Here is a 24,526-nt window from a genome sequence, read left to right as displayed (position 1 = left end):
ACGTGGGATTCGATCCCGGGTCTCCAGGATCGCGCCCTGGGCCAAAGGCAGGCGCTAAACTGCTGCGCCACCCAGGGATCCCCCAACATTTTTTCCATTTGCAAACAGCAATGTGAGAAGCAGTCTCAATTATTATATTATCTTTTCTGAAGATATGTAATTCCTTGAGAAATTTTAAGCATTTATATTTACCACATATATTGAATGCCATTAAATTACATGTTGGAAAAACTAAGATGAATAGGACTACAGTGCCTGGCCTCCAGCTGACAATTTAGGATTTATAAGACTTACACATAATTAACTACAATTATGTGTAGCAGTGAAAGACAGTATAATAAGTAGTTAAAATCATGAACTCTGGAGCTGAAGTGCCCAAGTTTGGAAACCTGACTCCTCCATTTGCTAGTTATATGACTCTGAACAGGTTACTTTTTTTGTGTGTGTTTCAAGGTCCTTATCTCTTCTTTTTTAAAAAGTGGATAAAATAACCTTCATAAAGTGGGAAGTATAGAAGAGATAATATCCAGGCACCTGGGTGGCTTAATTGTTAAACCCAGGGTCCTGGGACTGAGCCCCATATCAAGCTCCCTGCTCAGTGGGGAGTCTGCTTCTCCCTCTCCCTCTGCTGCTGATGCTCTCTCTCTCTCCCTCAAATAAATGAAATCTTTTAAAAAGAGAGAATATGTTAAGCACTTTAGCCAATGTCTAACACAAGATGGGTCAATCAGGTGTTAGCTAATGTTATGATAATTATTTCTAGAAAAAAGCCATATTGAGTTCTGGGAATAGATGTTGTACAGGTAGGCACTCTTTTTTTTCTGAATCTGTGATGTCCTTTGTTTATCCTCATTCTAGAAAATCTGTAGTCTGAACAGTGTTTACAGCTTATAATAGACACATGAAAATTGAGTGAATAAATAAATGAAAATATGTTCTAGAGATAACTGGTTTATGAATTGTGCTGATCTAATTAATTTTCTGATTTCAGATTTGAAAGATTAGAAGTCTTAGCTGTATTTGCCTCCACGGTCTTGGCACAGTTGGGAGCTCTATTTATATTAAAAGAAAGGTACATTTGTGTACAATGTTACTGTCATTGTAAATTCCCTTTATGCTACCTTTGGGAACATGCAAGAATCCACTGGATTTGTTTGAAGGGTATACAAATTAAGATGAACAGTGCTGGAGTTTTGCTAGTATGGCTTCTTTATGTTCAAACTTTTCTTCCTTCTTTTCACTCTTCTTTTTTTACTTTATTTGATGTTCCTAAATCCTGGGCAGGTATGAAAAGGCTTCAGTCAGACATGTTTTAATGTTTAGTACCAATCCATTGAAACATTTTGTGGAGAAGATTGATATTACATATTAAGGATAATTTGTAAGTGTCCTTGCCTGATCACTGCTAATAATCAACAGTTGGATATCATATTTAAAGATTTTGTTCAGGGCACCTAGCTCACTTAGTTGGAAGAGCGTGCAACTCTTGATCTTGGGGTTGTGCCCCATGTTGAGGGTAGAAATTACTTAAATAAATAAACTTTAAAAAAAGATTCTGTTCACTTATTGGATTAATTCTATATAAAATAAAGCTTCTTAATTTCATAATTTATAAAACTAATTTAATGCATTATTTCTTTCTTTTAGTGCAGAACGCTTTTTGGAGCAGCCCGAGATACACACGTGAGATTTTGCTTTTGATATACATAAAATTCACTATTATATTTGATCCCAGTTATTAAGTGGTACATTGGGAATAATAGTTGCTTTGGCCAATGTCAGAGTTCAGAGCGTGGAAATATATATTTCACTAATACTTCACAAACAAAATTCCCAAATCCTAAAAGTTCTTCTCACCCTTAAGTCTTCCCCAGGCCTTATGTTTTTATATTACACAGGAAGGCCTTTGTACCTTGGCTTTATGTCCCTCATAATTGCCAGGCATAGGTCAATACACTAAGCTAGTCCCATTGATCTTCTGTAATTTAAAATTTGATGCCCAAATCTTTCAGAAGCACTTTTAGAAGAGATAGAACTGTTATTATCTACTACAGATAAATGGACTTTACCTATTATGATCAGTTTAATTTAGGATACTCTGACCTGTCTGGTATATTATAAACCAAACATGTGGCATTTGTATAGATTTGTAACAGAAGTTACCTATAAGAAGACTCTTAGTTAATGCTAAGAGTCAGTTTTGGTCCTATGTAAGATGGAACAATAGACAAAACATAGATTACGGAGCAGGTTCAGAGTATGGCTCTGCAAATCCCAAAGCACTGAAGCAGACCACTCTGTGCCTTCCCATCTCTTGGTCTGTCTGCATGCTGAAATTACATATTGATATTACCAAGAAAAAAAGTAAAGATGACTGTTACTGTTCTTTCTAGGGGAAGATTATTAGTTGGTACTTTTGTGGCTCTTTCCTTCAACTTGTTCACAATGCTTTCTGTTCGGAATAAACCTTTTGCTTATGTCTCTGAAGGTATGTTTTTTTATTTACTATTAATAAAAAATCTGATTAATTTCTCATAAAAACAAGTCTTGTGTTTACTTCCTTATCTCATAAATCTACAAGAAAGCTTATCCTGAAGAGAAGAAAGAACTACCCCAAAGGTTCTCAGGTCTTCTCTAGTAGAGAATTATAAAAATTTAATTATTTCAAGCTTTAAAATATTACTTAAAAACAGGCAGAACTGACTTATTTATTAAATTACATGTTATGAAAAATTGTATTTGCCAAATAACATGAATGGGATTTTAGACATATAACCTACCTACAAAAAGTCTATCAGAAGCATTTTAGAAGCATCCGTAAACTTCAAATAGTTGATGTGCTCTTTGCAAATAATTGTATTCTGTTAAATATGTTCCCAGGAACTTCTCTGTGTCATTAGTGGATGGGCATACGTTGTAAAGTAGCATATATGTTTTGAAATATTTTTTTGTTCTCAGGTTTGTAAAATTCAGACTGATATTTCAGTGGTCAAAATTATTATTTTTTATTAAAGATTTTATTTTTGGCATGGGGGGGTGAGTGAGAGAGATGGAGCATGAGCAGAAGGAGAAGGAGAAGCAGACTCCTCATTGAGCAGGGAGCCCGATCCGGGGTCAGTTCCAGAATCCCAGATCATAACCTGAGCCTAAAGCAGACACCTAATCAACTGAGCCACCCAAGTGCCCCCAGTGGTCAAACTTACTGTCATTTTTCAGTAATTTGTCTGTTCTGGAATTTCACTAACCCACATGGAGTTAATCACTAATTGATGGAGAAGTAAGGTAAAAACCAAAATGGGCTATACACAGGCCCACATTTGAAGCGAAGATAGAAGAGGGTCTTTTTAGGTCTCAGTGACTTTTGAACACTAAGACAGTCAGAAGAAGAAAGCTTCCTGAATTGCCCATTCAAATTTAAACAACTTCATGAATATTATGAAGCATGAGTAGTATTTGTATGAATTAGAGTTTAAGAATTACTACATGAAGGGTGCCTGGGCTTACTTTGTAAGCATCTGCCTTTGGCTCAAGTCATGATCCCAGGATCCTGGGATCAAGTCCTGCATCAGGCTCCCTGTAGGGAGCCTGCTTCTCCCTCTGCCTGTGTCTCTGCCTCTCTCCCCGTGTCTCTCATGAATAAATAAAATCTTAAAAAGAAAAAAAGAATTACTGCATGAACTAGAAAAATTAAATAATGATAATTTGCAATGTCTGGAATTCTTTTTTAAAAACTTATAAATTATTAAAATAGTATAATGTCATTCTAGAAATTTTAAGAAGGTACAAAAATTCAGAAATTATATCTCTCTGAAAAGATCAGGATGGTACAGGTTTTCCTTTTGCAAATAATGCTACAATCTGCTTTTCTACATCAAATTTCTTGAATGCATCTCCAGGTCTTCTTTAGGATAAATTTCCAGAGAAGAAATTTTAAATGAATTGGAAATATAATATTTTTTTAAGTCATTGATGTATATTGTGCCAGGCTTATTTCCAGAAAGGTTACCTGGTTTGTATTTTCATTAGCTCATTAGCTGGTTATTAAACCCTCAGAAACATTAATATTTGAGATATTAGTTGAAATCTGAGTAGAAATAATACTGAGCATTTTCTGTCTGCCAGGCACTGTGCTAAATTCTTTATGTAGATTAACCCATTTAATCCTCCCTAAACCATATGAGGTAAATAATTTTACTCTTCCTATTTTATACTGAGGCACTGAGAGGTTAAATTGCTTGCTCCAGGCCACACATCTAGCTAAGGCAGAGCTGGATTCCAGCTGGTATTCTGGCATCAGAGTCTGCTCTTAAGTTCTCTACTATGTGGCTTTTATATAAACATCATATAACACATAAAAAAGTGAATATTTTTGTCACCCTGAGATAAATGTAAGAGGATGCTTAAGACTGGAGGCTGCTTGTTCAGGGGGCAGTAACTGGCAGGTGTCTGCATGTAGCCAGATCCCCACCTGTCCACTCTGAGAGCTGAGGGAATTAATTGGTTTACCTGTGACTCATTCCCAGCACGCTGGTTAGGAAGTTCTGCTTTACTTTTAAAAAGCCTTTAAAACTTAAAATTAATAGTAACAATGACCTGTAAGTTCACTAACTCCTTCAGGTCAGTGATACAAATCACGGAAACTGCTTTTGCTTTATTATTTGAAGGATTAAAGGGAAAGAAGGGCTAGATTTGAATAGCATGTCCTTTTGTGAAATGTGATACAGTCATTGCCAAACTTACTTTTTAAATTAAGGAAATCAAGTATTTCTGGTAGTGCATTATAGGTAATTTAAGTGTTTTCTTCTTAAAGCTGCTAGTACGAGTTGGCTTCAAGAGCATGTTGCAGATCTTAGTCGGAGGTAAGATGTTATGTATGGGGTTTCATGATATACATAATTTAAGAGGGATCCACGAGAAATTCATCTGTTGTGGGAATTTATGTTATTCGTTGCCGAAGTTACTACATGAATCTTGCAGATTCTCCTTTTACTTTTTCTTGCTTTTTAATTGATGATACAGGAGACCTTTATGAGTGAAAGAACTTTGTTCCCAAATCCTCTTTGCTGTCTATAAAATACATAATATACATATGTATATATACATATGTATATTAATATATATATTATATATAATATATTTATATATATATAAATACATAAAATACATATGATACTAAAATACAAGTTATCTTTTACAAGATTTTCATCAGTATGACATTGAATTCTGCTAATAAATACTCTTTGTTTCTTCATAGCTTGTGTGGAATTATTCCAGGACTTAGCAGTATCTTCCTTCCCCGAATGAATCCATTTGTTTTAATTGATCTTGCTGGAGCATTTGCTCTTTGTATTACATATATGCTAATTGAAATTAAGTAAGTATTTTGTTTTGTTTTGTTTTGTTTTGTTTTCAAGGGTTTCCATTTTGGGGCCTGACTTTTAAAGGCATCTGTGGGATTGATAAGGATTAAACTTAGAGCATGTTTACTTATGGCCTATGTAACTTTGGTCAAGTTTTGTCCTTAAGTGTCTTCATCTGAAAAGTTGAGGGGTTGGATTCAAGATGTATTTTTTACCATAGTCTATAATTCAGACTGGAAAAACTGTATAAATTCCCTACTGCTGACCTGGTGAGTGAAACAGAAAGGATGGCAGTAAAAGAGAGCTAAGCCATGGCTACTGTTGCTGCGAGAAGGAAAAGGAAGTAGATGTGATACATTTTTTTAAAAGGCAACCCTTTTAGGAAAAATAATTTATAGCTGCTTTAAGCTCAGTGTTTTATGACATGATTCTTTCACTACTTACCCTTTAAGTGTTAGTGTTTACTAAGATCTGTCCTTAATTGTTCTTTTTCTTCTTTTGCATACTCTCCTAGGAGATTACATTCAATTATTTGCTTTTATTTACCACCTCTGTGGGTTTCCCAAATATTCATTCATTCATTCATTCATTCATTCATTCATTTATGACACAGAGAGAGAGGCAGAGACGCAGGCAGAGGGAGAAGCAGGCTCCCTGCAAGGAGCCGGACGTGGGACTTGATCTCGAGTCTCCAGGATCACGCCCCAGGCCGAAGGCGGCGCCAAACCGCTGAGCCACTCGGGTGGCCCCCAAACCTTTATTTCTAATAATACAGATGTCTGCTGAATTCCAAAAGCTGTATCTTACTGACTTCTATTCATGCCTACATCGACTGAATTATTTTCCTCATCCCCAAAGCTGTTTGTTCTTATATTTTCCATTTCGGGGAATACTACTACCATCTATTCCATTGCATTGGTTTTTTAATTGTGTTAAAATATACATAACATAAAACTAAATTTTTAACCTTTTTTTTTATTTTAACCATTTTTAAGCACACATTTCAGTGGCATTAAGTCCCTTCACATAGTTGTGTAACTATCACCATCATCCATCTTCAGAAGTTTTTCTCTTCCCTACCTGAAACTGCCTATTATACAGTAACTCCCCCTCCTCCTTGCCCCAAGCCGTGGCAACCACTCTTCTACTTTCTGTCTCTATGAATTTGATGAAGTTGGGGCACCTGGGTGGCTCAGTGGTTGAGCATCTGCCTTCAGCTTGGGTCGTCGTCCCAGAGTCCTGGGATCGGGTCCCACATCAGACTCCCTGGAGGGAACCTGCTTCTCCCTCTGCCTATGTCCTCCCTCTCTATGTCTCTCATGAATAAGTAAATTAAAAAGAAGAAGAGGAAGAGGAAGGGGAGGGGGAGGAGAAGGAGGAGGAAGAATTTGACAAAGTACTTCCTATAAATGATATCAGACAATATTTGTCCTTTAGTGTCTGGTTTATTTCACTAAGCATAATGTTTTCACGATTCATCCATGTTGTAATATGTGTCAGAATTTTCTTCCTTTTTTGGGACACCTGGGTGGCTCAGCCGTTGAGCATCTGCTTTGGCTCAGGGCATGATCCCAGATTGCCGGGATCAAGTACCACATCAGACTTCTTCCTGCATGGAGCCTGCTTCTCCCTCTGCATATGTCTCTGCCACTCTCTCTCTCTGTCTCTCTCTCTCTGTCTCATGAATAAATATATAAAACCTTTAAAAATTTTTTTCTTCCTTTTAAGGAATAATATTGAATTATATATAAAACACATTTTGCTTATTTATCCATTGATGAATATTTGGCGTGTTCCCACCTTTTGGCTTTTGTGACTAGTGCTGCTCTGACCATGAGTGTATAAATATCTGTTTGAGTCTCTGCTTTCAGTTCTTATGGGCATATGCCCAGAAGTAGAATTGCTGGATTATATGATAATTTAGTATTTAATTTTTTTGAGGAACTCCAAAGCATTCTTAAATAACCTACTTCTCCCTCCTCCCCTTTCCCCAAGCCAGTTCTAATTAGTCACCTAGTCTTGTGTTTGTTTTTTTTTTTTAAGTTTTTGTAGTTACTATGCTATACATTACATCCCCAGAACTTGTGATTTATAACTGCAGGTTTATACTATTTGACCACCTTCACCCATTTCTTCCCCTTCCTCATCCCCTGCATCTGACAGCCACCAAACTTCTGTGTTTCTTATGAGTTTGGATTTTTAGATTTCTTTTTTTTCTTTTATAAATTTATTTTTTTATTGGTGTTCAATTTGCCAACATACAGAACAACACCCAGTGCTCATCCCATCAAGTGCCCCCCATCAGTGCCTGTCACCCAGTCACCCCCACCCCCGGCCCACCTCCCCTTCCACCACCCCTAGTTCGTTTTCCAGAGTTAGGAGTCTCTCGTGTTCTGTCTCCCTTTCTGATATTTCCCACTCATTTTTTCTCCTTTCCCCTTTATTCCCTTTCACTACTTCTTATATTCCCCAAATGAACGAGACCATATAACGTTTGTCCTTCTCCGATTGACTTATTTCACTCACCATAATACCCTCCAGTTCTATCCACGTCGAAGCAAATGGTGGGTATTCGTCCTTTCTAATGGCTAATATTCCATTGTATACATAAACCACATCTTCTTTATCCATTCATCTTTCGATGGACACCGAGGCTCCTTCCACAGTTCGGCTATTGTGGACATTGCTGCTATAAACATCGGGGTGCAGGTGTCCCGGCATTTCATTGCATCTGTATCTTTGGGGTAAATCCCCAACAGTGCAATTGCTGGGTCATAGGGCAGGTCTATTTTTAACTCTTTGAGGAACCTCCACACAGTTTTCCAGAGTGGCTGCACCAGTTCACATTCCCACCAACAGTGCAGGAGGGTTCCCCTCTCTCCACATCCTCTCCAACATTTGTGGTTTCCTGCCTTGTTAATTTTCCCCATTCTCACTGGTGTGAGGTGGTATCTTATTGTGGTTTTGATTTGTATTTCCCTTATGGCCAGTGACGCAGAGCATTTTCTCATGTGCTTGTTGGCCATGTCTGTGTCTTCCTTTGTGAGATTTCTGTTCATGTCTTTTGCCCATTTCATGATTGGATTGTTTGTTTCTTTGCTGTTGACTTTATTTTATTTTATTTTTTTTAAGATTTTATTTATTTATTCATGATAGCCACACAGAGAGAGAGAGAGAGAGAGAGAGAGAGAGAGGCAGAGACACAGGCAGAGGGAGAAGCAGGCTCTATGCAGGGAGCCCAACGTGGGACTCGATCCCGGGTCTCCAGGATCGTGCCCTGGGCCAAAGGCAGGTGCTAAACCGCTGTGCCACCCAGGGATCCTGCTGTTGACTTTAATAAGTTCTTTATAGATTTTGGATACTAGCCCTTTATCTGATACGTCATTTACAAATATCTTCTCCCATTCTGTAGGTTGTCTTTTAGTTTTGTTGACTGTATCTTTTGCTGTATAAAAGCTTCTTATCTTGATGAAGTCCCAATAGTTCATTTTTGCTTTTGTTTCTCTTGCCTTCATGGATGTATCTTGCAAGAAGTTACTGTGGCCAAGTTCAAAAAGGGTGTTGCCTGTGTCCTGCTCTAGGATTTTGATGGAATCTTGTCTCACATTTAGATCTTTCATCCATTTTGAGTTTATCTTTGTGTATGGTGCAAGAGAGTGGCCTAGTTTCATTCTTCTGCATGTGGATGTCCAATTTTCCCAGCACCATTTATTGAATAGACTTTTTTTCCAGTGGATAGTCTTTCTTGCTTTGTCAAATATTAGTTGACCATAGAGTTGAGGGTCCACTTCTGGGTTCTCTATTCTGTTCCATTGATCTGTGTGTCTGTTTTTGTGCCAGTACCACACTGTCTTGATGACCACAGCTTTGTAGTACGACCTGAAATCTGGTATTGTGATGCCCCCAGCTCTGGTTTTCTTTTTAATATTCCTGTGGCTATTCGGGGTCTTTTCTGATTCCACACAAATCTTAAAATAATTTGTTCCAACTCTCTGAAGAAAGTCCATGGTATTTTGATAGGGATTGCATTAAACATGTAAATTGCCCTGGGTAACATTGACATTTTCACAATATTAATTCTTCCAATCCATGAGCATGGAATATTTTTCCATCTCTTTGTGTCTTCCTCAGTTTCTTTCAGAAGTGTTCTGTAGTTTTTAGGGTATAGATCCTTTACCTCTTTGGTTAGGTTTATTCCTAGGTATCTTATGCTTTTGGGTGCAATTGTAAATGGCATTGACTCCTTAATTTCTCTTTCTTCAGTCTCATTGTTAGTGTATAGAAATGCCACTGATTTCTGGGCATTGATTTTGTATCCTGCCACACTGCCAAATTGCTGTATGAGTTCTAGCAATCTTGGGGTAGAGTCTTTTGGGTTTCCTATGTAGAGTATCATGTCATCTGAGAAGAGGAAGAGTTTGACTTCTTCTTTGCCAATTTGAATGCCTTTAATGTCTTTTTGTTGTCTGATTGGTGAGGCTAGGACTTCCAGTACTATGTTGGATAGCAGTGGTGAGAGTGAACATCCCTGTCTTGTTCCTGATCTTAGGGGAAAGGCTCCCAGTGCTTCTCCATTGAGAATGATATTTGCTGTGGGCTTTTCATAGATGGTTTTTAAGATGTTGAGGAATGTTCCCTCTTTCCCTACACTCTGAAGAGTTTTTTTTTTTTTTAATTTTTATTTATTTATGATAGTCACAGAGAGAGAGAGAGAGAGGAAGAGACACAGGCAGAGGGAGAAGCAGGCTCCATGCACCGGGAGCCCTATGTGGGATTCGATCCCAGGTCTTCAGGATCGTGCCCTGGGCCAAAGGCAGGCGCCAAACCACTGCGCCACCCAGGAATCCCCTGAAGAGTTTTGATCAGGAATAGATGCTGTATTTTGTCAAATGCTTTCTGTGCATCTAATGAGAGGATCATATGGTTCTTGTTTTTTCTCTTGCTGATATGATGAATCACATTGATTGTTTTACGAGTGTTGAACCAGCCTTGCATCCCGGAGATAAATCCTACTTGGTCATGGTGAATAATCTTCTTAATGTATTGTTGTATCCTATTGGCTAGTGTCTTGTTGAGAATTTTTGTGGATTTTTAGATTTCATATATAAGGGTGATCATAACAGTATTTGTTCATCTTATCATGTCATTGAAAATGACATGATTTCTTTCCCTTTTTGGCTGAATAATATTCCATGTATATGTGTCTGTGGGTATGTATATCACATTTTTTATCCTTTCATCTTCTAATAGATACTTGGGTTGTTTCCATGTCTTGGCTATTGGAAATAATCAGTCTTGTCAGCCAGTCTGATTAGATCTTTCATTTTAATGTTTATTTGTCTCCTCCTTCCCATACTCAGTGCTGCTGCCCATATTAAGACCTTATCATTTCCTTGGTCTAATTTGAATAGTCTTCTGGTCTTCTAACTATCACTCTCACACATCTCTAGTTATCTTCCATTTTGCTCCTAACAGCATCATTCAAAATTGCAAGTCTGGCCATAATATTTCCAGTTTCAAAATTCTCCTGTTTGCATATTTGAGAAAAAACTTGTTAGCGTAAGCCCCTACCACTCTGGCCATCCAGGCATGTGTACTGCTGATACACCTGCTGTGGTTTCAGTGCTGTATCAGGACTTTCACACCCTTGCACTTGCTGCTTCCCTGTCTGCAATATCTTCCTCCCATTGGCTCACTTATCTTGGAAGAGTCAGCTCAGATGTCACCTCTTTTTATATTTAGCCCTTCTGGATTATTCCTTCCTCAGGAGGCTTGTCACTCACTCCTCTCTGCATCCATGAAACCTTGTAGGACTTCTTTTTTCCCAAATGGCTTTATTTTCCTTACATGGGCATCTCCTGCTATTTCAAAGGTAGGGACTATGTCTTACCTCATGTTTCTATCCCCAGCATTTGGGGAAAAAGTAAGAGTTCAGGATCAGCTTGTAAACATGGGCATTTTGGTCTGTCTTCTTAATAGAACAGTTTGAACTCCTGATGAGTGTTGCACTTTTGTGGCCATGTTCCTCTGACAAAGTCCTGTAGAATCTCACATTATATATAATTCCTGGGTAATTTCAAAAATTCTTAGTAGTAATAATTGGAAAGTTATTGTTTACAGGAAAATTGCCAGCATCACTGATGAAATACATTAGTCTTCTCTCTATCAGAAATTACTAGTTGAAGGTTTTTATTTGTGGAACAAGTGAATATATGTGAAATCTTTCTACTTTGTAAGTAGATTGAGAATAGATAGTGGGGAAATGTTCACATATTTTTTCTTCACCATCTCTTCAAATTGCTTAACATAATTATTATTTTCCATTAAACTTTGGCAAGAAAGGATTCTGAAAACTTTTCCTTTTTTTTTTTTTTTTTTTTTTTGAGATGACCTTGTTCCAGTAGCGGCCAGTATTGGTATAACAGTCCTGTTGCTTTAGATAATTAATGTTTTGGAAATGGAATTGTAAGTAGCCCAATGAATTATACATCTAAGATTTAGAATTGGTTTTTCCTTTTAGTAATTATTTTGCTGTAGACACTGCATCTGCAATAGCCATTGCTCTGATGACGTTTGGCACTATGTATCCCATGAGCGTGTACAGTGGCAAAGTATTACTGCAGGTAAGGGTCTTCTTTTAATGCACGTCTTAATATTAGCCATGTTTTTCAACCAGATTATAAAGTTATATGTGCTCTTCTACCAGATAGTGAAATTTTTAGCAACTGGAGGCCCCCATCAGAAATAGTCAAAAATTTCTAGTCTGTATAGTAAGAACCAAATGAAATTCTGTTGGCCCATAAAATAGACACAGATCTTCCTGTATTTATAATAAAAGACAAAATCATAAACTAAAAATATTTTGCCTTTAATGTTTCAAGTGAAAAGTGTTACTTAGAAATTTTTTTTACATATTGATTTCCTCCCAATTATTGTGCTTTGTCTATTTTGTAATTTGATTGTGATTGTTTTCTTATTTCCTGTCATTGAATTAGTGAGATTTTGAAATTTCAAACTTAAAATTTAAAAGGCAGATTACTATGTATTTAAACAATAGGAATATCATAGACAAGTACCTGAATACAAAGATAGTTTCCCATTGATGAATGTATATGTAAGCACTGCTCTTCCTTATGTCTTACCTTCATGCCTTTTCTGAAACTTAGGAGTACTAGCTCTAGCTCCAGAGGCAGTAATAACAATAAGATAATAGTTGCATGTGCTAAGCCATATACAAAATATTTTTAGTTGATTGATTCTTCAGGGTTTGTTTGGGACTAGAGATAGAGCTTCTTTGTGTGATAAAAAATAAATATGGGCTGATTCTTAATGACCCACTAGTGGAGCCAACTGAAACCTCTCTTCCCTAAATCATATAGGGCACTTGTCAAAGCAAAGCTGATATAACCCGATTTTTTAGTTTTAGGAGCACTGTGCAAATGTTTCTTATCTCCACAGATTATTCATATTTTATTTTTATTTTTTCTCCAGACAACACCACCCCATGTTATTGGTCAGTTGGACAAACTTATCAGAGAGGTAAGGTGGAATAGTAAATAAAATCATTTTAATTATATGACAGCAGGAATTATAATAACAAAAGTACAAAAATTTGAGGAATTGCTCAGTCTGAAAGCTTAAAGTAAATGTAGAAGGGAAGATAATGGTCTAGCAACCACCCTACCAGCTATGTAAATGCTATGGTTTTTATGAGTCTGTATTCAAATCCAGGATTTTGATTAGTCAAAGGCCACTTTTACATGTTGATTCTTTCACCACGTAACATTGATCTGTGAGTTTAGATTTTGTATCGTATAAATATCCACCTCTTCACTAATGAAGGAATAGATAATTGAATTACTTGGATTTTGAAAGTATTTAAACTTAGTTGTTGTTATCACAAAGGCCACTTTTACCAATATAGTTGGCTCCTTGTCTCAGCTAATGAAGTTGTGTCATTGTACCAGTGGTCCATACACAATGTATCTGGTCTTGGAATTTCCTTTTGGCACACGTTCAAATAACATCTTGTTATACAGAAATTTGTTAAGAGGGAATACAGGGAAAGAAATGATAGAGAAGACCCCCCAAAATGGGGGAAAACCTAATACTCCAGGTGCTAGACATAAAATATATGACATACTGAGATAAAAAAAAAATACGACATTGAGATAAAAAAAAAAAAAAGAACCATACACTGTTGAACAAGGTGATGCTGGGAGTAGGTGATACGGACCTGGTTCTGAAAGGAATGGGCCAGACAAGAAACAGAATCCAAGGCCTGTGACTCACCACTGAACAAGTAGAAATGATCTTTTGAGTGATCTGGGACATGTCTTGGCTAATGAGTATCCTCACACAGGGTCGGGCCATGTCATTTCTAGGCTTAGATTAAGTCTGCAATGTGACTGAATTGTTTTGAATGTGACAAATACAAACAACCTTATTTCTTTGTTTTTGGTTAGGTCTCAACTTTGGATGGAGTTTTAGAAGTTCGAAATGAGCATTTTTGGACTCTAGGTTTTGGCACATTGGTATGTTCCCCATATGAATTTAGATCATTTAAAACATAGTTTAGAATTTTTAAAATTGAAAAAAAGCATTTCCATAAATTTTTTTATAGAGCCTTTGATGACCATTTGTGTTCTATAGAGTCTAAAATGTAGATGGATTCAGTATCCTTTTTTTTTTTATTTAAGATTTATGTATTTATTCATGAGAGACAGAGAAAGAGGCAGAGATATAGGCAGAGGGAGAAGCAGGCTTCCCACAGGGAGCCTGATGTGGAACTCGATCCCGGATCCCAGGATTATGCCCTGAGCCAAAGGCAGATGCTCAATTGCTGAGCCAGTATCAGTATCTAACTTCCTGGATTCAGTATCATAATTGAGATTAATTGAGGTATATTTCTCTTTTTTTTTTCCTTTCAAACTACTGTTAATGATCTTAATACTGGGTTGTCCACATAAGACAAATCTATAGTCACACATTACTGAATATGAAAATATTCGAAAAGTTAGGGACTCCTGGGTGACTCAGTGGTTGAGCATCTGACTTTGGCTCAGGGCATGATCCTGGAGTACTGGGATCTAGTCCCACATCAAGCTCCCTGCATGGAAACTGCTTCTTCCTCTCTCTGTCTCTCATGAATAAATAAAATATTTTAAAAGAAAAGAAAAGAAAATACGAAAAGTAAAAAGTACAGGTTTTTTTTTTTTTTTTAATTGCAGTTCTGCCTTTGGAGGTTTTGCTGATAAAGAGTTACGATAACACAACTTGCTTCAGCATAGAATTCTGTGTTTTTTTTTTTAAGATTTTATTTATTTATTCATAGAGACAGAGAGAGAGAGAGAGAAGCAGAGACACAGGCAGAAGGAGAAGCAGGCTCCATGCAAAGAGCCTGACGTGGGATTCAATCCAGGGTCTCCAGGATCATGCCCTGGGCTGCAGGTGGCACTATACCGCTGCGCCACCAGGGCTGCCCTGAATTCTGTGTTATTTATGTTTATCTTAAAAATAAAACCAATTATTTTACTGGTAAAAATGAGTTTCTTTGAAAATAGCAGAGAATTGCAGTTTGGGACTAGCAAGCAACAGCAAAACCAGAGACAAGTCTGGAGAACGAGAGAGGACTGCTCTTTTATAGAGGAAAGGGGGAAGTGGAAAGCACTGTTGTAAATGAGAAATCCAGTGGAGGAAACTGGGAGTTCAAGTGTGGTGGCTCTCATTGTGCTGAGTTGTGGCAGTCTCTCATTGGCTGGACTGTTGCCGGAAAGAAAGCCTCCTTCCTCCTGCTGATGTGATAAAATAGTAACGAAAGTAGTATGGACTTGACCTCTCTTATGTTGAGTCTGCAGTTGACTAGGGGTAATGGGCCTGAGAGGCCCTCCCTCCTGGCCTCCTGACTTCATTTTAGTAAGATTTCCTTTTATTAATTTCACAAATCCACTTTGGACCTATTGTCAGAGAGACTGTTATGGTGTAGTTTCATTCCTGGAAACGTAATGCTGAAGAAAACACTGAAAAGTACTCAGAAAAAGCTTTTCTTTATCCCCATAAGCCTTTCATGTAGAGAAACCTGCTGTGACATTTCATTCATACTCATATATTTACTCCATAGAAAACAAAACTGTGCTGTTTATAATTTGCTCTTTTCACTTAATATGTCATGAACAGTTTTTCTGTGTCATTAAATACTACTATTGTGGTCAAAATATTTTTTCTCTTAAATGCAACTTGATCTTTGCCTTTGGGCAAAAGTGGTTGTTTTTGCTTGTTTTTTTGTTTTTGTTTTTTTTAAGTTTAGGAATTTCATTAGAATATATCTTGGTGTTGGTCTTTCTGAATTAGTTACTCCAGGTGTGCAGTATATCCTTTCAAAAATGTGATTTCAAAAAAGTTTTGTTAACTTTCAGGAAAGTTTTATTTTGTTCTCTTGCTTTTATTATCTTCTTTAGGAACTCCTATTATAAGCTTGTTGGATCTTTACCTTTCTTCCATATTTGTTACTTTCTTTCAGTTTATTATCTCTTCCATTCCTTTGATTTTTAAAACTTTCCTTCTCTTCACCTTTTATTTCTCTTATAGTAGACCTGTATGTTTATTTGCTTTTGTATTCCTTCTAATTTGGTCTTAATTTCTGAAGTGATTGTTTTTTCTTGTATTTCTCACTGTCATCTCATTTCTGAGGTTTTCTTTTTTCTTTTTTCTTTTTTTTTTTAAGTAGACTCCACACCCAGAGTGGAGCCCAACACAGGGCTTGAACTCACGACCCTAAGATCAAGACCTGAGCTGAAATCAAGAGTCGGATGCTTAACCGACTGAGCCACCCAGGCGCTCCTCATTTCTGAGGTTTTCTAATGTTGATTTATATTGTGCTTGTTTCATGTCTTTTGGTTTGTTTTGAAAAAATAGGTGCATAGTTCTCATTCGTTTTGTAGGTAAATCTTTCTGGTGCTCTTTTTTAAATCTGTCCTTCTCTTTTTTTCTTATAATATCTTTGTCTGTGATTTGATTCAGTCCTTTTCTGTTGCCCCTTTTTATGTAAAATTGTTTTCCTAAACTTTAAAATAAGAAGTGGTTTAGGGTAGTGTGTTTGAGTTTATGGTTCTAAGGCTCCCTCTTCTGATGAGTCTGTGAAATGAAAATTTTTTCTTTCTCCTGGTTCTTTTCCTCCCATTTGTATCTGAAGTTCTTCATCTTTTGTTTCTACTGTGTTGCTCAATTTGGATTCATAGATTCAGATACACTTGTTTCTTCTTATTATGGGGCTCTGTGCTGGAAGAGAGCTTTGCTTGGTTACTTTGAAGAGCTCTCAGGGCTTTGGCTGCTCCAGCTCTTCTCTCTTATTGCAGACTCAGTCAGTGTATTCACCCACTATTGAAATGTGTAGAAGCCCTCCCAGTTTCCCAGCTGCCTTCTCAGATTTGCTGTCCTCGATTTCCATTAAGTACAGGTTAGCTGCTTTGAGGTTTTTAGGTCAGTCAGATATCCTGTCGCTTCCTCCTCCACAAATGCTGATACCTTGCAGGTTTTACACCTTGTGATTAGGGTTTCTTAAGGGAACCGTGCTCATCTATTTTTTTTTTTTTTTATAGATGTTGTCCCTAGGTTTTTGGACTTCATGTCTTAGTTTCTCTGTTTTTCTGGGGACATTTGGGGCACTTCAAAAAAAGTGCCACTGTAAACTGCTGTAGTTCAGGAATCCCAACATAATTTTTAATGACTGCAGTTTGATATTATATGAATATGCTATCATTTATTTAATCAGTCCCCAATAGACAAAGTGGTAGTCCATTTTTCCCATATAAACAAGCTGTGATGAACATTTTTTTAAAAGATTTTATTTATTTATTCATGAGAAACAGAGAGACTAAGAGGCAGAGACACAGGCAGAGGGTGAAGCAGGCTCCATGCAGGGAGCCAGATGTGGGACTAGATCCCTGGTCTCTAGGGTCACGCCCCAGGCCAAAGGCAGGTGCTGAACCGCTGAGCCATCCAGGGATTCCCTGTGATGAACATATTTGTGGAATAATCTTTGCATATACTTGTGATAATTCCTTAATATTAACTTTTAGAAGTGGCTTTTGTGAGTCAAAGATTATTCGTATTGAGGCAACTCTTTTAAATCTTTTTATTTTTTTTTTTTTTAATTTACGATAGTCACACACAGAGAGAGAGAGAGAGAGAGAGGCAGAGACACAGGCAGAGGGAGAAGCAGGCTCCATGCACCGGGAGCCCGATGTGGGATTCGATCCCAGGTCTCCAGGATCGCGCCCTGGGCCAAAGGCAGGCGCCAAACCGCTGCGCCACCCAGGGATCCCTTGAGGCAACTCTTGATCTCAAGGTTGTTGGTTCTAGTTCCACATTGGGTGTAGAGATTACCTAAGAATAAAATCTTTTTTAAAAAAGGGATATTTACATTTTTACAGGTTTTGATACAACCAATCACTTTCCAAAAATGGCTGTACCAATTCACATTCCTACAGGAATGTAGTTCGTTTTTTAAAAAAGATTTATTTCTTTTAGAGAAAGAGAGAGTGGGAGTGAGGGGCAGAGGAAGAGAGAGAGGGAGAGAAGAGAGGAGGAGAAAGAGTCCCAAGCAGACTCCATGCTAAGGGTAGAGCCCGACAAGGGACTCAATCTCACCTTCTGAGATCACAACCTGAGTCAAAACCAAGAGTCAGACACTCAACTGTGCCACCTAGGCACTCCCAAATGTCATTTTTAATCATTCTTTTAATTTTACCAATTTTTTTTTTTTTAATTCACGAGAGAGAGAGAAGCAGAGGCATTGGCAGAGAGAGAAGCAAGCTTCCTATAGGGAGCCCAGTATGGGACTTGATCCCATGACCCCGGGATCACGACCAGAGTCAAAGGCAGATGCTCAACCTCTGAGCCACCCAGGCATCTCTGATTTTACCAATCTTAATGAAATAGTAGATAAGTGGGGTTTTTTTAGCTGGGTGGCTTATAAACAAAAAGAATAAAGTCATCCAGCTGTTCAGAATGTGATTATCTAACCCTGCACCCATGTAGTGACTAATTAAGACCAAGGACAAAATAAACCATGCTTCTGAGCTGCCAGGAATAGTTGTTACAGAAGCCATAAATTAATGCAAATACCATAGTCACATCAGATTCTGTTCAAGCTCCTGCACAGAAATGGTTTTCACTTTTTTTAATTGCTTTAATTTCCATAGCAGACTGAAAAAGGTTACAGTGTCTTTTATAGTTTTGTCTAATGATAACTAAGATGGCAGTGGCCAAGAAAGGGAGGAATCAAAGATGACTTCATTTCTAGACATGGCTTATCTTACATAAAAATAAACTAGAAGTCAACATGAAACATTATAAATATTTTTTCCATCTTAATGATTGACAGTCACTCACTACTGTTAAAGTCATAGATTCAGACACATTGTAACTAAACCAACTTCTTGGCTAATTTATGTGCAGTTTATTCTTTGTTATAATTTTTTCTCTTTTGAGAATCTGAGTTTATCTAGAAGTCAACATTGATTTTTCTTTTTTTAAAGAGAAGGAGGGGTGGGGTAGGGATGGGCAGAGGGAGAAGGAGAGAATCCTAAGCAGGCTTCATGCTCAGTGCAGAGCCTGATGTGAGGCTTGATCTCATGACCCTGAGATCATGACCTGAGCCAAAACTAAGAGTCGGACACTAACTGACTGAACCACCCAAGTGCCTGTCTGCTGGACATTTTATTTAATTTTATTTACTCTATACTTTTACTTTAGTGTTGTTATGGAAATAGTAACTGATTCTTAGAAAAATTAAAACTTGTAACTAATTCAAAGAGAAGAGAATAAAAACCTTTAATTCTACCATCTAGAGATAAGTGCTGTTACTCTTGGCTGTTTTTCTGTCCGTGTGTGTTTTAAACAAAATAGGATCATTGTTGTACCTACTATTTTACTGTTTACTTTAAAAAAACATAACGTATGATGTCTTTTCAATAAACAGACTTCTAGCCATCATTGTAATGCTTGGGGTTCTCTCTCCTCATAGTAGCCCAGGCTTGAAACCTTCAGATCATCTTTGATTGTTAGTTGGTCCATCTCCCTCATCTCCTACATCCAGTTGGGTATCAGATCCCCGCTCATCTAACCCATGAAATAGCATGAATCCATCTTTCCCTCTCTGATCCCACTGTCTTTGTTCTGTCTCAGCTCTCTTCATTTCTGACCTAGACTGTGGCAGTCATTTCTTACCTAATTACCAGTCATTTATACCTATAATTTTTCTAAACTTTCATTATTTTACTTCTGATGGATTGCTGGTGTTAAAACTCCTTATCATGATTTTTAGAGTTCTCTGTTAGCTTTTCTTTTAACCTTACTACCTGCTTATCTTTCTTTCTTTCTACATTCTTTCTTTCCTTGTTTCCTCTTTCCTTCTTTTTTGTTCTCTTTCATTCTTTTTCTGCCACCTGAAATATTTGTACTTTTTTATATATTAGTAAAATTGCTTATCCTTGTCCAAACATGCCATGCATTTTAATTGCTATTCCTTCACCTTAGAATGCCTGTCTCCACCTTTTGAAATTGCATTTAACCATCAACCCTAGATCAAATCCCATCTTTTGAAGTCTTTCTCAGTTTGAATAAGTAGCTACCTTTTCTGTCCTTCCATTGCATTTTCTCCATACTGTATATTCTGCATTAGGTTGTAACATGCCTGTCTTCCTCCTACATATATTTCTCTTTTTTTTATATTTTAAAAAGTCACGTTTTATTTAAAAGAATCACAAAGAACTTCATTAACTCTTCATGTTGATAATCCCTACTGAGTAGTCTTTAAGGAATATCAAAACATTATATCTCTTGTTGTAAAGAAGGTACCAGGTACAGTTATAACCAAATGTTTATTTCTAATGGAATTTTCAGTGGTATAATTTTAAGGATTTCTTTCCTATGATTTTGCCCTTTTTTTTAGGCTGGATCAGTGCATGTAAGAATTCGACGAGACGCAAATGAACAAATGGTTCTTGCTCATGTGACCAATAGGCTGTACACTCTGGTGTCTACTTTGACTGTACAAATTTTCAAGGATGATTGGATTAGACCTGCCTTACTGTCTGGGCCTGTTGCAGCCAACGTCCTAAACTTTTCAGATCATCACATAATTCCAATGCCTCCTTTAAAGAGTACTGATGATTCAAACCCTGTCACATCAACTCCAAATAAACCTAGTAGTCCACCTCCAGAATTTTCCTTTAACACCCCTGGAAAAAACGTGAACCCAGTTATTCTGCTAAACACCCAAACAAGACCTTATGGTTTGGGTCTTAATCATGGACACACACCTTATAGTAGCATACTTAATCAAGGACTTGGAGTTCCAGGAATTGGAGCAAGCCAAGGACTCAGGACTGGTTTTACAAATATGCCAAGTAGATATGGAACTAACAATAGAATTGGACAACCAAGACCATGATGTACTGTACTTTAATTTATTTTTATGAGGAATATTGACTCCTTGACTTCCAATTTATTTAGTAATCCAACTGTGCATTGACTGTTCAATCATTTACTCTAAATGTTAGAGAGTAGTAAGGTTTGTTCACATTACATGAAACCGATGAAACTATATTTTTGTAAAATGTATTTGGGGCTGTGAGAACCTTCTAAATGTTGTAGGGTTAAATAGGCTTCCTATAGAAAGCGTGTTTCTCTAAATTTGAATTTTGCTATTTTTGGTTTTGTAGTTGACTGCAGTTTGATAGACATTATCTTTACAATAAGAGAACCACTTGATGGAGCAGATCTGTCACATAATTAAAAGTATAATATTTTCTTCAGTGAAATTTATAAACATGCTTCTTGAATAATGATATACATTTTAGGAAAGGAAAAAAATGTCCATTCCAAAAGTAAAAGTCTCTTTTATAGCGTATCCAAACTTAATTGCTACATTTTTCTTTGAGGTCCTCCTGATTTATGTCTTGCAAAAGAAAAGCAGAATTTTTTATCAGAAATTTTAGAACATATTCTACTATCTAGCATAATTTGAAAATTTAAATTATCCATTTTTTTTATAGTTTCTCTCATTAAAATATTTCAGTACATTTATAAATAGTCCGTGGTTCTCAAAGTGTTATTTTGGTTAAATGAATACCAAATCCTTTGGTAATGTGAACTGAAGGAATCCCAGTTTTCTGTCTTACATTTAATCAAATACTGACATAATAAGCAGAAAACATCAAAAACCCAAATACTGACATAATGATGAAATTTATCTTTTTTTGTGACCTTTTCATTGGTTGACTTTTTAATAACAAATAAAATATATAAAATATATGATAAAATATATGGAATTCCATGCATAGTATAGGAATTGTATCTTTTCAAAGTTGCATAAACAAATTGAGTTTACATTATATAATTTTACCAAAACATAATAGACCCTAGATTATAAAATACAGTATTGTTAGATGTATGACAGGCAGTTTCTAATTTATTTTGTTTTGCTTTGTCCAAATCATAAATTGTTAACTGTGATGAAGTGTGAGAATCATATGGATTATTTTATTTTTTTATTATCTTCCAAATGCAAATGTTAAGGACTTGCCAACATGGCCAGTATTACTTATAAAAAGTATCACAAGCAGCAAATTACAAAAATTACCTGAATTTGTTTTGTTTTGTTTTTATTATGAGTTTTATAATTAGAATTTTAAAAAAGGAATTTTGAGAGTGCATTCAGCTTTTCTGGAACCTAGTACTCCTGGAGATTTGTGACTTTTCCAGCCATCAGCTGACTATGTAGAAAAAGATTTTTGTTTTTGAAGAATTTGTAAGTTTCTTCAGTAAACTCATCCTTTTTTAAATATGAGCAACACTTCCAAGTCCAATTTCATAGTGGAATCACAAACATCCAAGAAGCCACCTCTGTCAAGCAGAATTCTAGTCATCCTGTAATAAGTGACCATGTCCCAACTTTTGCATGGTGAGGAGTTGGTCATTGTCTTTAACATCTGCAACCCTGTTCAGGCATTTGACCTGTTGAAGAAAGAGAGCACATACTACTTTGACTGCTGGGGAAAATGAAACTTCGTAAAATGTAATAAGGAAACCAGTTCCTTGTCCTTTGTCTTATGTTCTCCAATGTTAGTATACCTATTATTGGTCTACTATTACAGGGTGATTTTTCCTCCATTGACCTCATCCAAGTGGGTCATGTATGAAATGTGAAGAACTGCCATGTACCAAGTCTGTGCTGCCACCCTTTGCATGTCTTTTCCGTTCTCATGGGATTTTTAAAGTGTGCAGGTACTGAAAACAATTCTGCATGAGGTTAAATGCCTATTTCCTCAACACCTATTCAGAGGCAACACCTGTGTAGTTGTCCCACCAAAGGTGCTTTGATACTCGCCTACATTATTTAAGAAATTTCCTGTGGGTTTGAAAAGAATTGGCTCTACTTGCTGAAATTCACTGATGCCAACTGCTGTGAGTGACATTGGTCCATGCATTATTATATAAGAAAGTCTTATTTGCCGGGCTCTGGCCAGCATCTGGATATGAAAACAAGAAACTTGACCAACATAGGCTTATGCTTATAGGGCAGTAGTCTTACAAGTAAATCTTGCCACAGAGTCACTTGAAGCTAAACAAAGAAGAAAGTGTGAATTGAATATTTGGCCCATGGCTTGTGATTAGGAGCAAGTTTTCATGGAGTGCGATTAACCCTTTCTGAGAAAACACCGTACTCTAACATACTGTAATGGAAAAAACACTGGACTAGAAGTCAAGAATTTTGGATTCTGAGCCTGATGCTGCCACTATGTAAGTAGTTTTGTTACCATGGGCAAGTCACTTAACTCCTCTGAGCTTTATCATCTGTAAAGTTAGGGTGGGGAATGAACTAGTTGATCTGTAAATAATTAGCTCTATAATTTTATGACTAAATCTACAGATTATGCCCATTTGCTAAACAACATTGTGCACGGAATGTCCTTTCAGTGACTACCTCAGCATACAGGCCAAGTGTTACCTACACCAACACCCAAGCCATTAATTTGAGGTGCCAGGAGAATAGAAGGTGAACTGCAGGCTAACACCATTTAAGTTTTTGTTTATTTCAGACTTGCCTTGACTTAAATCTGTTAAAATTAAGCAGATTTTTCTTAGACTTCTTTCTTTGTGGGGAAGGATTATTTTGTGGGGTGTTGGAGAAAAGTTTAGGACAGGGTGCCCTTATCTTCCTAGGGTACAAAAGAATCAGTTACATTTTTCTTTCTTCCTTAATCTCTGAACATACGGTTGGAATTACATACATGTATCAGCAAATGGAGAGGTCCTGAATTTCAAGCCTCTGATTTAGCTGCTCGTAAACTGCCAATTTTTTGCTTGACTATAGTATGCCGATCTTTTTGGGAGTCTAATCTGCTTCTTATATAAGGAAATGCTTTTTACATTCCAGATTGTTTAAATCACACTGTTTGAATAAAGAACATACATGGAGTTTTCTGATCCTAAATAATTTTGGCTTGTTTCTTTATTCAATAGCTATTTATTGGTCATTTAATTTAATTTAATTCAGGAAATACTTGGTACATGCCAGGCACTAAGTAAATGTGCATACAATATATCAATTTTTGTGACCTATTCTTGAAACCAAGGGGAACACAAGGATAAATAAAAAGTCCTGTCAAGTACCTGGTAATCATACTTGTGATGAGACAGAAATACTGCACATGTCATCAAATGAAATTCCCTCCTGCTTCCTCCTCTTCTTTGGTCTCATTTTCCTGACATCCTTCTCCTTTTTTTTTTTTTTTTTTTTTTTTTTTTTTAATTATGAAACTAAGAAAGTAAATTTCCATGGAATTGGCCAGTTACAAAGGTCATGATGTCACATGTCATCCTGATATCAGGAAGGGAAGAGAAAATTTGGAAAGGGCAAATTAGGCAGACACTGTTGAGAAGGATAATTTTTAGGTTATATAATGGATTGCCACATACTTTCAGACTCTTGCACTGGATAAGCAAAGATTCTTGGGTAACTAGATTGAAAGTAATGGGGTCCCCAGAGCATTCACGGCTCAGGATGGCCTTTATTTAAGTTACTATTTAAAAACACCATAATAACACTAATAACATCATCATCAAACTGCTACCCAACAAGCCTACCTTTTTGCAAAAAG

At 36.8% G+C, this 24,526-nt stretch overlaps 1 protein-coding gene across 5 annotated transcripts in view; it reads left to right on the top strand.

Annotated features, from left to right (window-relative positions):
• The window catches only part of SLC30A6 (solute carrier family 30 member 6), a 42,559-nt gene extending 18,697 nt beyond the window's left edge, over positions 1–23,862 (top strand). For 2 of the 5 annotated variants that reach the window (XM_072770608.1, XM_072770603.1), the window contains exons 6-14: positions 992–1,072; positions 1,648–1,683; positions 2,394–2,488; positions 4,811–4,859; positions 5,255–5,374; positions 11,881–11,983; positions 12,852–12,899; positions 13,826–13,894; positions 20,314–23,862. In XM_072770608.1, the coding sequence (XP_072626709.1) occupies positions 992–1,072; positions 1,648–1,683; positions 2,394–2,488; positions 4,811–4,859; positions 5,255–5,374; positions 11,881–11,983; positions 12,852–12,899; positions 13,826–13,894; positions 20,314–20,814 (1,102 nt within the window). In that variant the 3' untranslated portion in view covers positions 20,815–23,862. Of the gene's footprint in view, positions 1–991; positions 1,073–1,647; positions 1,684–2,393; positions 2,489–4,810; positions 4,860–5,254; positions 5,375–11,880; positions 11,984–12,851; positions 12,900–13,825; positions 13,895–14,694; positions 14,863–20,313 lie in introns of those variants that run through there. The other 3 variants (XM_072770605.1, XM_072770606.1, XM_072770604.1) reach the window with 3 other exon arrangements.
• Positions 23,863–24,526: the final 664 nt, after the last annotated feature.

This window comes from Canis lupus, chromosome 12, assembly GCF_048164855.1.
Source record: "Canis lupus baileyi chromosome 12, mCanLup2.hap1, whole genome shotgun sequence".
Classification (NCBI taxonomy): domain Eukaryota; kingdom Metazoa; phylum Chordata; class Mammalia; order Carnivora; family Canidae; genus Canis; species Canis lupus.
Note: the sequence above shows the minus strand (reverse complement) of the source record. Positions and strands in the feature narration are given on the sequence as shown.